Raw genomic sequence first — 18000 nt, forward strand, 5'->3', positions numbered from 1 at the left:
CCCAATCCTTAACTCCTGCACACAATTCAGAAGGATGCCATGGTCAGTGGTATCAAAGGATATGAGGACTAAGCAGGCTACACTCCTCCATCTAGGTTCTGGCAAAAGTTATCAGGCAACATGATCTACACCATTTCCATTATGTCCAGGCCTGACCCCAACTGAAAAGGGTCCAAAAATGTTCTTTGTTTAGGGTCCTCTGAAGTTGCTTCCCAGCAACCTTCTCTTTTGGGGGAATGTTGGAGACTGGTTGTCTAATACAGTTGGATCAAGAAAGAGGGCACAACCTCTTTCAAGCCTGCAGGAAATAATTATCTACTTCCTGGACCCAGCTGACCACAGGAACCAAATGGAACATGAAAGTAGTCCACACGTGACAGGGAACCTACTAGTGAGTACACTGCTCCCTGTTCATTGAAATCCACTTGGCTGGGCATTGGTCCAGTCTTCCTCACAGACTTCTTAGAGTCAAGACTTTATCAGCAGAATATTGTGTAAAGCAATCATTCCAGTATCCAGTATTTGAGAGGCTGCCACAAAGAAGAGAGGGTCAAATTATTCTCCAAAGCACCAGAGGGCAGGACAAGAAACAATGGTTGGAAACAACCTGGAATTAAGGAGAAAGTTCCTAACAGTGAGGACAATTAACCAGTGGAACAGCTTGCCTTCAGAAATCATGGGTGCTCCATCACTGGAGGTTTTTAAGAAGAGACTGGACAGTCACTTATCTGAGATGGTATAGGTTCTCCTGCTTGAACCGGAGGGGGGGGGGCTCAACCAGAAGATCTCCAAGATCCCTTCCACCTAAGTTCTATCACAGATACTAGACCACAGATCTAGTCTTCCTAAGTTAAAGGGAGTTTGCCATCCTAAAGAAGCCTTGAATGACAATCCATCCAAATAATAGAAATAGAGACACTTCACCTCCCTTACTATCATCATTCTCTTAATGCTCAAACCTGAGTTTGTACTCATGCTCTTCATTTCTTCTCTTCATCCACTGGGGCTCCAGGCATTGTTTCTGCTGCTTCATCTCCCAAAAACTGTCAGTAAACCAAGAAGCCAATTCTGATCAGCAAACAAAGGCATCTAGGGAGCAACTGTCCAAAGCACCAGGACTTAAGTAGGCAATTGATGGAACTGCCCACTAGATTGCTGGGAAATTCCACAAGTGCCTGCTGAAATCTATTACATTTATAAAGTGTCTCTAAATTGTCCGGGATGGGCTATGCTAATAGTCTATGAAGGTGACGGATGGCAGCTCATCTCTCTTAGACTCAGAACTACCTTCTTTAGGGTTCACACGCTAACATATGTAACATATGTACATGCATAGCCCAATTTACCTTAATCCCCTCACACAAATTCCATTTAATTCCAAAAGCCTGATGTTAAAAAAGCCAAGTCCAAAATCGTGTTAAGGCATAGCCTTAAATCAGTCTATATATCACACAGCTGGATTCATGCAGCACACTAAATAAACCAAGGAACGTGTTCTGATGTACCCCAGCTGGCGTACATTTGATTGTATGTGCGTGCGTGCGTGTACACATATACACATAATGCGTACACACACACATCTTCAGACCAATTTCACATCACACCGGGCCGCTGAAAAAGCCAAGTAATATTAGCCCTTTGCCTTTTGTACTTCTGCAATCTGACAAAATTTGTTCTCCTCCCCCGCTCCCCACCACAACCAAGACGAGACACACGCGCGTCTTTACTCTATGGTTGGGCTAGAAGAGGAAAAAAGCCCCTCCGTCGTTCCGTCCATCCTCTCTCTACGTCGGGAGGACGCAACATCTCGCTCTGCGTCCAATGACGCTTTTTCCCGACCGAGCAGGTATGGCTCCAGGGCCGGTCGTTCTCACGCGAACATCTCTATGGTTAGATTCCCACAGGAAACAGGAAGTGCTGCGGGCCCCTAGCGAAGCCCTTCAATGAGGTGAATCGGCTGAGACGTTGCGGCCTGGCTGGTGGCTTCGAGAGGATCGCCAGGGAGGGGGCGGAGTGCGGTCGTCTCTACCGAAGCCGCTGCAGTAGCAGCAGCAGCAGCAGCAGCAGCTGCCTCCGCCTCCATGGCTACCATTCTGGACGAGTACGTGGCCTCGCTTTCCAACTCCACCACCTCGCAGCAGAGTCGTGTGAACTTGGGCATCCCGCACACGGGTAGGCGAGGAGAAAGGAGAGCGGGCTCGCGGTGTTTTACATGGTCTTTTTTTTTTTTTTGCTAGTGGGCTTAACGGGTTTCTTCACGGACCGGGCTGCGTGTTAACTTGGTGTGCCACAGTGGTTACCTCGGTAGAATTGTGTACATGTCGGACCTTTCCCGACACCTTTCCCGTTCAAGGTCTTAGTTATGATCTTTAAGTCCCTACATGGCATGGGTCCGGGGTACCTCGGGGACCACCTGCTGCCGGCTTCAACTCCCCTCCGCCCTGTGCGTTCCCACAGAGAGGGCCTCCTCAGGGTGCCTCCGGTCAGGGAATGCCGACTGGCGGCCCCCAGGGGGAGGGCCTTCTCTGTGGGTGCCCCGGCTTTGTGGAACCAACTGCCGGTGGAGCTCCGGACGGCATCGGACCTCCGAACTTTCCATCGTGGTCTGAAGACCCATTTGTTTGAATTGGCCGGTCTGGCCTGACGGGGGAGCTGGGTTTTAAATTGTCATTTTAGACTGCATTATTGTTTTTTAATTGGGCACTGATTTAATCTTTGTTTTAACTTTTGTATAGTATTGTATTTTTATTTATATGCCCTGTGAACCGCCCTGAGTCCCCAGGGAGAAGGGCGGTATATAAATTAAATAAAACATAAACAAAACAAAACATAAACAAACCCACTCTCAGCATTTCAGAAAGGGACGCGTTTCATTAAAAAGCTAGGCACTGTTCATTTGACGTATTTTAAGGTAAATTTTGGTTTCTTTCGCTATTTTATTTTATTTTATTTTTTTAAAAAAAACCGGATCATGAAGCCTCGGGCCGCATTTCTACACATATTTCGCTCAAAATGAGCTCTGTTGAGCTGATGTTGAGCGTCAGGACGTGCTTCGAATTGCTCTGTAGTCTGGAAATTATGCAAAACTTGATGAAAGGTTTTACAAGATGCTGGCTAAATCAGCTTACCCTGATAAAAGCTGACTGCAGGCAAGCTTAATTGCATCCCCAAATAATTTGCCGGTCACTTAGATTAGAAATTTGGAAGATACTATCTAATGTTTAAGTCTAATCGAGACCATTATAGCGGTTAGTATACTTAGAATCTAAAGACTCAATTAATCCAACTGCTCTGGCTTTAATGGATTCTATCCAACACTGTGGTGCTTTCCTGAGACAGGGAAAGTCAGTTTGATAAACATTTGTTGTTAGTTGCGAAGTCGTGTCCGACCCATCGCGACCCTATGGACAATGTTCCTCCAGGCTTTCCTGTCCTCTACCATCTTCTGAAGTCCATTTAGGCTCATGCCTACTGCTTCAGTGACTCCATCCAGCCACCTCATTCTCTGTCGTCCCCTTCTTCTCTTGCCCTCAATCTTTCCCAGCATTAGGCTCTTCTCCAGTGAATCCTTCCTTCTCATTAGGTGGCCAAAGTATTTGAGTTCTAGCTTCAGGATCTGGCCTTCTAAAGAGCAGTCAGGGTTGATCTCCTCTAGGACTGACCGGTTTGATCGCCTTAACATAGTGTATTTAACCAGAAATTTAAGTAGAAATCACTTATTTTATTTTTCATTTATTAAATTTGTTTGCTGCCCATCTCTTTCAATTCTGTTAGATAGCATTAGTGAAAAATTAACTGGTACCTAAACAAAAAAGACTGCAGCATATACGGTAACTTGAATATTTCATGAGACCAAGAATTCAGTGTCTTAACTGTGTGGACTTAATGGTGTTGCATATTCTAAATCACTAGCCAGTGAAAAATAGTGCCAAGTTAATGCAGAAATGTGATGCAGGGAGGAAAGAGTTAATAAAACCACAAGTAGGATTGCTCAATAACTGTAATGTTAATATGATTCATCTTGGTAGAAAAGAGGGCTTTTCTTTGGGATATATAATTTTCTGCTAAATTATTGCTTCTACCGGTATAGTTTAGAATTAATTAAGAATTAATTTCTACAGTCTTTTAAAAAAAATGTTATGGCTAAGCAGTAATAAAAAGGGGGAAAATGGCCACAGTTGTTTGGATAGCCTGCTATCTGCTAGCTTTTTTAAATGTGCAGAATGGCATATTGTTTGAGTGCTTGTTTTCAGTGGGCCTTTGCTGCATCCATTCCATTTACTTTTTACTTTTGAAGAAGCTTGCCTCTGAAAAGCAGTGAAGGGTAAAGATTATGCTATATGCCATATTGCTTTCTTAATTAAAAATTTGAGAGAGAGAAAGAAACTTAAGGGAAAACATGCACATTTTGTTTGCATTTCTATACAAAATTACTTCCTCAGTTAACATATTTTAAATTAACTGATTTTTAGATATTTGGCATACTAACATCATTACTTGGTTAACGCATTGGCATGACCAACATTTGTTATAATCTGTATTCCTGATTTTCAGTTTTTTTCTTGATAATTTAGGATAGAAAGATAGATAGATAGATAGATAGATAGATAGATAGATAGATAGATAGATAGATAGATAGATAGATAGATGATAGAGAAGGAAGGAAGGAAGGAAGGAAAGAAGGAAGGAAGGAAGGAAGGAAGGAAGGAAGGAAGGAAGGAAGGAAGGAAGGAAGGAATTCAGATCAGAAGTATATTTTTTTGGTCAGCAAATGAAGTGCCAGAATGTCCCTTTAAAGGCAGAGCTTGTTCTTTTTGGTTGTGAATGGACTAAATGGCCGAGCATGTTACTTTAATGTTCTTTTAGTCTAGTGTTACTTTCTCCTGAAGAAACAGTTTAAGCAGTGTGGGGGCAATAGGATCTCAGCTTTGATCTTTAAATGTCTCAGACAAAATTGGTACAACTCATTCCTGTCCTCTCTTCTATTTTCCACTCTCAGTTGAGTTTCTCATCCTTTCCTCTCCTCTGCTTAGAACAGTATACGTTTGCTTATTTTTAAGAATAAATTATATCCTTGCCCTTTACCGTTTTCTCATAGTGGTCTGCAGTGCAACATCTGGAGAATAACAGTGGGCACTAAAATGTACCTAGTTGAAAGTACTCAAAGTGATCCTGATGTACAAGGCCGATGAATTCCATAATCTGGCTCCTGTTTTGAAAAGGTTTCATTCTGTTTCTCATTCCTGTTCAGGTCATTTCAGTAGTAGAGGCTTCCCTTGCTTCTTGTAATTAATAGGTGGAATAGCAGTCCTTCTGAAGCTATTCGGTAGTTTTAAAGGAGAGTAAATACAGGTAGCCCTGAACTTGCAACTGTTGATTTAGTGATCATTTGAAGTTACAGTGGCACTGAAAAAGTTACTTTGGACCATTTTTCACACTTGAAATCATTGCAGCATCTCCATGGTCACATGATCAAAATTTGGCTGCTTGACAACTGCATGTATTTATGATGGTTGCAGTGTCCCACGGTCATGTGATTGCCTTTTGCAAAGGAAAGTCAATGGGGAAAGCAGATTCACTTAAAAACCGTGTTACTAATTTAACTGCATTGATAACCTAAAGCTTATGATACTTTAACAGCTACACAGTTCCTTCCAATTCTTTAGTGTTTGTTTCACTCCTTTAAACAAACAAGTATAATTAAGAGGAAGTTGAAACTGCTCTGTTTAAGGCAGTGTGCCCTTTTTCACATTAAAGAGTTATTATTAAGGGCAGCCACTAGGTGGCTGTACAATATGCCAGGAAGACCATTCTTAGGGAACTTCTCAAAAGAGAGAGAGAGGGGGTGGTGGAGGGGAGGAATTGCTTCAACAAATGAAACAGTTTGCAAATGCTGAAACAGGGTTTTCTTTCTGGTAAAATGGAAAAGAAATTTATAGTACACAACTTTAATTGTTAAAAAAAGAGACTGCTGTGGTTTTTCTTGTTCTTCTGAATAAATATTACCAGTAAAATTTTCCCAGGCTCACACTTCTGCGTAAAAGTTCCTTTCCGATCCCAGTGAAAACTCTTATTATTTTACCCACAAGCGGTTGTCCCTTTCTTATTATTTATCCTGTAGTAAATTGGGCCTATCCTTTTAGCAGACTTTATTTAAAAGGTTTTATGGTACTTTGTATATTTGTAAGAAACAGGCCTAAAAAAGTGGGCATATGTAAAGTCATATGTGGTCTCAAAGCTCTGATGCAATCTGTTTGTACTTGACCACACATTCTGTTTTGTTTCACAAGAATTATGTAATGTTCCAGTTCACTTGCATGCAATGAGTTTCTCTCTGATCTTGGGATATATTTGCTTTGGCAAAACTATAGACTTAAACCTACTTGAATTTCTCAAGCTTTATAATACATGTTCCTTCTGCTTAGTAAAATCTCAGTGATATCCTGTATTAGGAAAGTGCAATGTCAGCTTATGGGCTGTACCCTGTCATGTCAGAAGCAACTCTAAAAGAGTAAGTGGGGCCAGGATCAACTTTTGGGGATGTCTGGGGTTATTACAAGGTGGATGTGTTAACACTATATCTTAAGACTTCTTAAGGCATCTATTTTGCTTCTCACTCCACTCCCTGTTATTCCAGAATTGAAGAAAAAAGTGGGTCAAAATCAATCAGGTAATAAAAGTATTAGCAACTAATTAACATAAATGGAGGTTTCATTTTGTAGGACTGGAATGGGGGAGGGAAAATCTTGTAAAATCTTGGGTTGCATTGCTGTTTGATTTTGTTTTAAAGAACTATTGATTTCTTTCCTGCTTTTAAGGATATGTAAATGCTCGCCTGGAAAAAGAAACACCAATTTTTAACAAACAGAGAATTGACTTCACACCTCCCAAGAAGATTAATAGTATGATTGTCTCATCTAACCAACTGTGTATGAGTCTTGGAAAAGACATAATATTTAGGTAAGCACTACTTAGTTTCTTTACATATCTTTACTATCTCTTAAAAGAAATCAGAACAGAATTGTCTCTGCTTTATTAAACATAAAAAATAAAAGCATTAAAGGGGTAGGGAAATAAAAGTTTGAATTGGACTGTGATAATTGCAAGATTAGATTGCAAGATCTTAGCATAACATTCTTTTGTAAGAATATCCTTTCTCTGATTAGCACATCATGAATATGATTTGTTTAAGGAGAGCCTTCCTTGCAGAACTTAATAGGGAAGGCTGATATAGCTAGAGAAGCATTCCTTCAGATGTTGAATCTAAAGTCACTTAGGACTTTAAATATAGCCATGGAGATTTTGAATTAGTCTGGTAACCAGTGCAGAGTCTGGGCCTTCAGACTTAATATCATTCTATTTTGCTGCACCCATTGACATTCTAGCAGATCCATTTTGAGGCCCACCCTCCCTCCCATTGTTGACTCTTGGTGACTGGAGAAGTCCCTGCAGTTTTGTGCCTAGTCAATCATAATACACTAATTTATTAGAGTTCATTTGGAAGATTATCAAAAGTCTCTCTCTGGCTTTAGTGAGAAGAGTACTGTACATTCAGGTATATCTCCCATACTTAAATAGAAATATATGCTGACCAGGGCAGTGCTTTATGTATGTCTTCCCTCTCCTTCAGATTATGTATACAGTAAAATGGCTGATATTTTTGTTAATTTCTTGTACCTTGTTGTTGCAAAATGTAGCTTGCATCCCACCCAGACTTGGAAAAAATACTGATTGTTATTCTGGGAGTTAAAATCTTAGAATCTATAGCTGATATTTTCAGGAAAAAAAGAACCTCAAAAAAGAAATCAACTTGTACCCTGATAACGCTGTACCCTCAAAAGCTTCTCTTAGCCAGAGTGGATTTTACTGGACTAGATTTTTTTAAAAAATGACCTAGCATTAAAGTAATTTCAAATGTGAGAGACAAGAAGAAATGTTTTTCCTGATTTTATGGAAATTTTGAGATTGTCAGTTTTCAAGATTGATTTCTGAGTCCTTCGAGTTTTGAATAAATTTGCTTTTTTATACCTTGCGTTTTATTATTTTACATTTGGGCTCGTACAACATACTAAATTAGGCTAAAAAGAAGATGAATAGATTGTCATTCTCTCTGCATCTGGGGAATTTTGTAATTTTCTTGCATATTGTGTAAACCAGACCGTCACGTTTGACCATGACATTGCTTCTTTGGGCATAACGTGTTATGCAAAATACGGCAGTTAAATTGTGTAGATCTGTGTTTGAGGATAAGGTTAACGCTGGAAAGAAAAGAAAAATCAGCCACCGGTTACCCCTGGTGAAAATTATATTCAATGGCCTATTAACTGCATGTACAAAAGTAAAATACGTATTTTTATAACAACTTGCCCTCAGACCGTACTTTAATAGTCATCAGAATTAACAGAAATTATACTGGGAAAGTGGATCCAATTGCTTCTTCCTGGGGAAAGCATTTCCTAGCAGGATGCTACACGAGTACCAGATGGTGAACTTCTGATCATGGGGGCCCTTTCCAAAGGGTCTTTCTCTGGCTCATTCAGATAACTAGGAAGATTCACAGCAAAGGCAGATCCCCTCAGATAATCAGGTTCCGTGCTGTGCTGTTTATTATTGCTATAAATAGTACTTGTGCCTCAATAAACTCATGGACCCTTGAATTGAAAGTGGCAGTTCTTAGTCTCATGATCTTGGTTGAAATGCTTAGGGCGCAGTGTAGATTTACAAAATACAAAATCTTATTTTGGGGGAAAAAAATTGCATGAAACTGTGTTCATAAACTGTGTTTCCTCTCTGTTTTCTTCCAATCTTTCAAAGAGTTTGCTTGCCTCCCTTTTTCTGTAGACTTGACGTAGCCAAGGCTGATGAGCCTAATCAGGTTGAACTCGGACGAAAAGATGAAGCCAGTGTTTATAAGCTTTTCTTGGACCACACAGGTAAGAGGATAACAGGGATTACAGAATGCTGGTTGATATTTTCAGCAAGGAGTCCAAACATTGTGTTCTGACTATTTGCGTTTTATCTCAAGTGTATTTTCTCTCAGAAAATCTGATTTGTTTTCTTGATGGCTTTTTATAGATATCAAGCTATTGAAAACTGGATGCTGACTAGAATAGAATAGAGCTGGAAAGGGACCTTGGAGGTCTTCTAGTCCAGCCCCCTGCTCAAGCAGGGGGACCTATACCATCTCAGACAAGTGGCTGTCTAACCTCTTCTTAAAAACCTCCAGTGATGGAGCGCCCACAATTTCTGGAGGCAAGCTGTTCCACTGGTTAATTGTCCTGTCAGGAAGTTTCTCCTTACTTTAGACTGTTTTAGCAAGCCTTTAAAACTATCCAGCAGGACTCTGACAAATATAATCCTGAATATTTTTGAGACTGTGAAATCTAAATTCGTAGCATCTGAAACATCCAAGCTTCACATTTGGTCCTTCCTGTAATTCTAGGTTAATTCCTTTTCACCCTCTTTCTCCGCAGGTTCTCATCTTATCATCGCCCTGAATAGCAATGAGTGTCTCTACTTGAACAGAAGTACTCAGAAGATACGGCTTCTTTCCCGTTGGAAAGGTCACTTGATTGAAAGTGTGGGTTGGAATAAAATTTTTGGTACAGAGATAAACACAGGCCCCATTTTGGTTGGAACATCACAAGGCCAAATATACGAGGCAGAGATTTCTGTCTCTGAAGGCAGTCTCTTTAGTACTAATCCTGATCAATATTTCCGTCTGATTTATACCTTGGAGGAAGAAGCTGGTCCTGCCCCAGTCTGTTGCCTTGAAATAGAACGAGGAGTTGATGGGAAATGGTTTATCATTGCCACCACTCATAAGCGGCTTTTCCAGTTTGTTGGCAAGATTCCGGAAGGGTCAGAGCCGCAAGCCTTTGGCACCATATTTAACATGCCTGAAGATCACTTGCCCGGATTTCGAGAGTTTCCGGCTAGCCTCGGCTACAGTGAAATTGCATTCTACACTCCCAAGCTTCGTTCTTCGCCCAGCGCTTTTGCTTGGATGATGGGAAATGGGATCTTGTATGGCTCTCTGGATTATGGACGTCCTGATTCTGTTCTGAGTGACGAGCAAGTGTGGGAGTATCCTTCCGATGTAGATACACTAGCCAATAAGCCCATCTCCATAGTGCTCACACAGTTTCATTTCCTGCTGCTTTTTCCTGATAGAGTGAAGGCTGTATGCACTTTGAATGGGCAAGTTGTCTTCCAGGACGTATTCTTGGAAAAGTTTGGCTCGCTAAAGCGTATGATCAAAGATCCTGCATTTGGACAAATCTGGATCCACACTGAGAAAGTTGTGTTTCGGTATAACGTTCAGCGAGAATCTCGTGATGTGTGGAAGATGTACATGAATATCAACAAGTTTGATTTGGCTAAAGAGTACTGTAAGGACCGCCCCGAGTGCCTAGATATTGTGCTGGCAAAAGAAGCAGAATACTGTTTCCAAAACAAGAGATATCTGGATAGTGCAAAGTGTTACGCACTGACCCAAAATTACTTTGAGGAGATTGCTCTTAAGTTTATTGAAGCTAAACAGGAAGAGGCACTGATGGAATTTTTGATAAAGAAACTCGCTAGCTTGAAGCAGTCTGAAACAACGCAAATAACTCTGCTGACCACTTGGTTAACTGAACTATATTTAAATCGCTTGGGGGTGCTGGAAGGGGACGGCTCAAAACAAGACCTCTATGAGAAGACCAAGGAGAAGTTTCGGAATTTCTTGAGTAGCCCCAAAATCAAAGACTCGTTCCGCAACAATCGATCAACTATTCATGAGCTGTTGGCGAGTCATGGGGACACGGACCACATGGTATACTTTGCTGTCATAATGAATGATTATGAGCGAGTGATCGCCCATTACTGCCAACATGAAAATTATAATGAAGCCTTAAAAGTCCTCTCCAGAATCAAGAACGAGGAGCTTTTTTACAAGTTTTCTCCAATTTTGATCCAGCACATGCCTAAGAAAGTGGTAGATGCTTGGATTGAAATGGGCAAGGAATTGGATGCAAAGAGGCTAATTCCTGCCCTTGTCACCTACAGTCAGAGTGGGAGTACCCAGCAGATCAACGAAGCCATTCGATACATGGAGTTCTGTGTGAATGAGCTAGAAGAAACTCAGGAGGCCATTCACAATTATTTGTTGTCTCTCTATGCTTTGTGTCGACCTGACTCATTACTGTCATACTTGGAACATGCTGGAACCTTTGCTGATAGTATCCATTATGACCTGAAGTACGCACTTAGGCTTTGCGCAGAACATGGCCACCACCGAGCTTGTGTTCATGTTTATAAAGTTATGGAGATGTATGAAGAAGCTGTTGATCTAGCTTTACAGGTAAATATGCTTCTGTATAAATAACGGGTTGCCTTAATTGTTCTCCTTGGAATAACAGGATCTTTTAAATAATCATCTAAAAAACTGAAAGGGTAGGCAGGATTCTAAGATTGACTGAAGACCAAGAGTGAATTAGAAAACTACTGTTGCATATACTGATTAGAAAATAAACGCTATTAGAACAGATTCTCTAAAGTGAAAATTATCTTGCTATATTAGATGAAGGCCTGTTACAGGTAGTCGTTGACTGACAACCACAATTGTGCCCGGAATTCTGATTGTAAGTCATTGCAGTCGTGTCACCATGTGACTGGACTTGGTTTTATGACTGTTTTTACGGTGGTCATTAAGTGAATCATGTCATACAGTGAATGTAGGAAGTTTACACACCCCTGTTAAAATATCATGTTTTTGAGGTGTAAAAAAAATAGATCAGGATAAATCAACTTCAGAATATTTTCCACCTTTAATGTAAGCTGTACAATTCAAAGTGAAAAAGTGAAAACTTTTAGGGGGAAAAATAAATAAAAATACAATAGCATGGTTGCATAAGTGTGGGCTCGCCTTAAGGCAGGGGTAGGCAACCTCGGCTCTTTTATGACTCATGGACTTCAACTCCCAGAATTCCTGAATTCTGGGAGTTGAAGTCCATGAGTCATAAAAGAGCTGAGGTTGCCTACCCCTGCCTTAAACTAATACTTTGCTGTAGCACCTTTGATTTTATGACAGTATTCAGTCTTCTAAGGGAGGAGCCTATTAGCATGGCACGTCAAGCCTTGGGCATCTTCCTTGCAGATTTTCAGTTGGATTCAGGTCCGGGCTCTGGCATGGCCATTCCAAAACTTCAATCTTCTGGTGAAGCCATTCTTGTTGATTTGGAGGTGTGTTTTGTTGTCATGTTGAAAGGTAAAATTCCTCTTCATGATCAGCATTTTAGTGGAGGCCTGAAGGTTTTGTGCCCCAATTGACTGCTATTTGGATCAGTCCATAATTCCCTTCACCTCGACTAAAGCCCCAGTTCCATTTGAAGAAAAGCAGCCCCAAAGCATAATGCTGCCATCACTGTGCTTCACTGTGGGTATGTTGTGCTTTTGGTGATGTGTAGTGTTGTTGTTTTTTCCCCCGCCAAAGATACTTTTTGGAATTATGGCCAAAAAGTTCATCCTTCGTCTCGTCAGACCATAACACATTTTCCCACATGCTTTTGTCACACTTGATATAGGTTTTTGCAAAAAATAGCTGGGCATGGATATTAATTGATGGTAGGTGTGTACTGATTACTATTTACCAGTTATCAGTTTGAATGTGATTGGTTAATTTCGAACACAGCCATGTCCCTCCTTATAAGGCAGACGTGTCAAATGCGCAACATCACATGACGTCGTGTGACATATCGGAACTTTTTCCCCATTGCTGGCAATGGGGTGGGCGTGGTTTCCTTGTGACGTGTCCAGCCTGCGGGCTGGCAGTTTGACACCCCTGTTATAAGGGGTGTGCACACTTGTACAACCATATTGTATGTTTTTTTATTGTTATTTTCTGCCTAAACGATTTCAGTTTTTTTTTCAGTTGAATCATAGAGCTTATAGGTCAGTGATGGCGAACCTTTTAGAGACTGAGTGCCCAAACTGCAACCCAAAACCCACTTTTGTATTGTCGGGTGCCGGGTGGGCGTGGCCCATTGGGTAGGCATGGCTATGGTGGTAACGGCAGACTGGGTGGGACTAAAAAGTTCAATCAATTCCAACTTTGCGAGATCTTTTTTTCCCCCCCGCAAGAAGTTGAAATTGATTGAATCTTTTTTTTTTGCACATGGTGGCAGAGGCCTAAAGCAAAAAGGTGTTATAAAACCCAGCTTAAAGGCCTAGGACTAGGATGACAGCATGCATGCCCACAGAGACGGCTCTGCGTGCCACCTGTGGCACGTGTGCCATAGGTTCGCCACCACGGTTATATGTTATATTAAAGGTAGAACAAAAATCTAAAGTATTTTATCTTGATCTGATTTTTTTACAACTCAAAAACCTGACATTTGAACCGGGCTGTGTAGACTTTCTATATCCACTGTAAATCTGAATCTAGTTTTACATTTGGTAAAAAAATATCACCAAGTGTGATTACATGACCACAGGATGATGCAATCGTAAACACCAGTTGGTTGCCATCTACCCAAAATGTGATCATGTGACTGTGGAAGTAGTGGGACAGTTCAAGGATGGGTCATAAATAACTTCTCTGAGGTCACAGCAACTTCAGACAATGTTAAACAACTGTTTGTAAATCAAGGACCTGTGGCCAACTTTTATCTCAACAGCAACTTTACATTGTTCATGGGAAGCTGATAAACAGAGATTGAAGGCAGAGTTCAGGTTAGGAATCCCCCAGCACAAAGGGATAGGATGGGTTAAGGAAAAAAACAATGTTATTCTCCCACAACTTTAGGCTTGTTGCATCTTAGAACGTCTGATCTCTAAAATGATCTGCCACTACTAAAACAGTATCCAGTATTGGCTGAAGATGTATCTACAAATATCTGTTCTTGTATCCCTGTGTTGTTGTTTTCAATATTATCTCTCACATTTTTTCAACAGTGTTTTTTTATAAGAGATAGTATAACCGTTTCCTTTTCTCTCCCCCCCCTTCTTTCTATTTTTTTTCTTTCTCTCTTTAAGGTGGATGTAGATATGGCAAAATCCTGTGCAGATCTACCCGAAGAGGATGAGGAGTTGAGAAAGAAGCTGTGGCTGAAGATTGCTCGTCATGTAGTACAAGAAGAGAAGGATGTTAAGAAGGCAATGGCTTGCCTTTCTAGTTGCAATCTGCTGAAGATTGAAGATGTCTTGCCTTTCTTCCCAGACTTTGTCACCATTGACCACTTCAAGGAAGCTATCTGCAACTCTCTAGAGGCCTATAACAAGCACATAGAGGAGCTGAAGACAGAGATGGAGGAAGCAACCCAAAGTGCTGAAAGGATCAGGGAGGACATTCAGGAGATGAGAAACAAATATGGCTCTGTTGAACCACAAGAAAAATGTGCAGCGTGCGAGTTTCCCCTTCTAAACCGTCCTTTTTACCTTTTTCTGTGTGGCCACATGTTTCACTATGATTGCCTTCTACAGGCAGTTTACCCAAACCTGCCTGCCTATAAGCAAGCTAAACTGGAAGACCTTCAAAAGAAGCTGCTGGCTGCAAGCCAGCCTTCCAAATCCCATCACCGCCACAAGGATACAGATACTCTTGGTCAAGGAAAAGGTCAACCAAGTCGAGAACAGACAAAAGCTGACATAGATGATATTGTGGCAGCTGAGTGTGTATATTGTGGTGACATAATGATCCGATCCATTGATAAACCTTTCATTGATCCAGAGAGATACCAAGAAGAGATGCAGAGCTGGTTGTAGGATATGAGAATGGAGTTTGCCTGTGAAGCATGAAACTTGGCAGATATTCTCCTGGTATTCTAAATCGCTTTGAAAAAAGCACTATATCCTGCTGTTTGTAAACCGATAGTGAAGAATAGATTGTCAGTGACAATGATTGTTTTGCTAAACTATTTGTCTAATATAAATTGAGAGACATTCGTACCTTAAATACTGTACGGATTTTTGCGTCGAGAAACCAAACTAAAATAATAACATGTATTATAGCTGCACTATACCCATAATTCTGTGAATAATTAGAAGTGAGGATGCCCAGCTGCATAAGTTTACCCTGTTTTCACGCGAAGAGCTCCCTTGGTTCTTATTAATAGATACACAAGGTTGCATCCCAATGTATTCATTTGTCAAGGGAATGGACCCTATTGGTAAATAGGAGAATTGGGGAATAATGGAAAAAAAGAGGAATATAGTGCTTCAGTGTGCAAAAGGAAGTCTACTCATATGACATTAGATGAAATTCATAAATGATTGAAATTATGCATAAGGTCCCGGTTCTGAATACATCCCAGTTGTACATTGATACGGCAAGGAAACTTCCCAGCATGTAATTTTCAGGCAAAACACGCAGGTATAAACGCTGTATTTTTATTATTGTTCATAGAAATTCTCTCGTACTTTTTTTCTGCGTTTCCTTGAAGGTTTAGTTGGATAGCTGCAAACTATTGTTAAAGTCATGTGATCATAACTTAACGGCATTATGATTGAAAGCATTCCACGTTTTCACTTGAGATTTTCTATTGCATTGTCATTGTTGTCATCGTTACTGCCATCTGCACATTTATTTGAATTTGTGGCATTTAGACAAAAGTATTTAGGCATCTGCATGCCGTGAGCTGTAAACTTTGCAACCAGTTCAGATGATTTATGATTAAACTGGAACATGTGGTTAGAAGAATGGTTGACCATGGGCTTGGAGCTAAAAGTTGATTCCTCTTGCTTTGAAGGAATGTAATTGTGTTTTATGTACAGTGTACAAAAGAGATTTAGATCACAGAATGCAAGCAAAAGAGCAGTAAGAGGGACTTTGTATTTAAAACTACATTTTCTGTGGCCGCTGGTTTCAAATTGCTGTGAATAACAGGTCACATTATATTTATATCAAAAGATTCCTCTGTTAAAACACCTTTAATGCCTATGAATTTGTAATTAATTGTGCTTTTTGTGCTTAGTTGCCTATTAAAGAGTCCTGAAATTGTTGTCAAATGACTTCCTATTGTGTACTTTTGTCCTTTTTCACCATTTCTGCTGTGCAGCTGCTAACAAAGGCATAAACTGAAAGTTTGCACTTCTGTATCACTTCTGCCAGACCATTTTAACTCAGCTATGGCTTGAAAGTAAAACTCGAGGGTGAGGAATAACAGTTTGTAAGATAAACTTCTGTCTCTCTTAAAAATTGCTGTGTCAAAGGGTAAAAGATGAGTAACTGTACTGTATTATTTGCTGATGAATCGCTGAAGAAATCACTCTTTGCCACAATGTTAGTGTAAAATACTAGAATATAAGTTACTTATTGGCTCTATGTGATCACTTCTGATAAACACTTTCTGCCCACTGTCTTACTTTGAGTTTTTATTGTTTATTCTCTTGGTGTTTTTTTTTACATTTATTACTAAATTTCTGGTGTATTAAAGTAGAATGTGATTTAATGGCAGCCCAACACTCATGGAACCAAATTAGGAACAAGTGTGATAGGAAGGCTGCAAGACAGAAACTTTTTATGAATGGTACTTCTGATGTTTAGGACAACTAAATTCCTTGTCATATTTGAGTCAGTGAGAATAAAGTAGTCAACCATACCTAATATTTAAAGCAGGGGTCTTCAAACTTGGCCCTTTTTTGACTTGTGGACCTCGGGTCCCAGAATTCCTCAGCCAGGCAAACTGGCTGAGGAATTCTGGGAGTTGAAGTCCACAGGTCAAAAAAGGGCCAAGTTTGAAGACCCCTGATTTAAAGCAACATAAAGTAATACAATTTTAAAGGATACATTGGCATTAACTTAGTAAACATCACACAACAATCAGAAATACATAACAGGTTTTTTATTCACATATAATACAATAATTGAAATTGTTTTTGAACAAAAATAAGGTTTATGTCGCTGCTGCTTATGCATTTATCCTGAAAACCTTATTTGTATTGAAAATACAGATAGTGACTGCCTCATTTAGTAACTGCAGTTAGAATGGTGATGATAACAACTTCATGACATTTATAATCTTACCACAGACATGTCAAACTCATGACTTCACGTGACATCGCGCAACATATCAGGACAGTTTTGCCATTGCCGGCAGTGGGGTGGGTGCGGCTTCCGGATGACGTGTCCGGCCCATGGGCTGGCAATTTGACACCCCTGAATTCTTAGCAGGTCTATAAAGGAAAGTTGAAATAAGATCATAAGCCCAGATCAGTTTCACATGGCAATTGCTTCACCTAATGACCAGTTTGCTGGTCCTGATCATGGTTACTAAATGAAGACTACCTGTACCAGATTGAACAAGGAAAAAAATAAAAAAAAATCAGCCTCAACCATTAGGGGTCACTGTTTTCTTTAAGACCGCTTATTGATATAACGCACCGGGGGTTTGTATGCTTTATTTGCATGAAAAATATTCACATGTGGAATCAATGTTTCCAACAATAGGGAAGCACAAGGATGACCCCTGATAAAACAGATAAATTAACCAAGCTGACATTTATGTTTTGACACTTGAGTAGAATAAGATGAAGCTTCCCTCAAGCTCAGATCGTGGTGACTTGGTAGATTTGTCCATGCATAGTTGGTGGCAACATTGATAAAATAAACCACTAAGTGACTGCAGTATGTATATTTATTTATTTATTTATTTATTTTATTTATTTATTTATTTAAATTTATATACCGCCCTTTCCCGAAGGACTCAGGGCGGTTTACAGGGCATTTAAAAGAAAATCAATACAAACGTTAAAACAAATTAAAAAAGATTAAATAAAACCCTGAGAAAAATAAAAAACCCAGTTAAAATTAAAATTAAAAAATTCTCAGCCTAGGCCAGAGAGCTCGAAGAGCCAGGTCTTCAGGTCCCGGCGGAATGAATGGAGGTCGGGGGCAGTCCTAAGCTCCACAGGCAGCTGGTTCCACAGGGCAGGCGCACCCACTGAGAAGGCCCTACCCCTGGGTGTTACCCGCCAGCATAACCAGCGGCACCCTGAGAAGACCCTCCCTGTGGGAGCGCA

The 18000-nt window shown here is 40.3% G+C and overlaps 1 protein-coding gene across 1 annotated transcript; it reads left to right on the top strand.

The window, feature by feature from the left end:
* Positions 1–1941: 1941 nt before the first annotated feature.
* Positions 1942–15990, top strand: VPS18 (VPS18 core subunit of CORVET and HOPS complexes). The gene is made up of 5 exons (XM_083372316.1): positions 1942–2172; positions 6819–6960; positions 8842–8933; positions 9474–11344; positions 14017–15990. The coding sequence occupies exons 1-5, from the start codon at positions 2082–2084 to the stop codon at positions 14743–14745; spliced, it is 2925 nt and encodes a 974-aa protein (XP_083228442.1). The 5' UTR covers positions 1942–2081; the 3' UTR covers positions 14746–15990.
* The last annotated feature ends 2010 nt before the right edge of the window (positions 15991–18000 follow it).

The sequence above is a fragment of the Vipera ursinii genome (genome assembly GCF_947247035.1).
Source record: "Vipera ursinii genome assembly, chromosome: 1".
Classification (NCBI taxonomy): Eukaryota; Metazoa; Chordata; class Lepidosauria; order Squamata; family Viperidae; genus Vipera; species Vipera ursinii.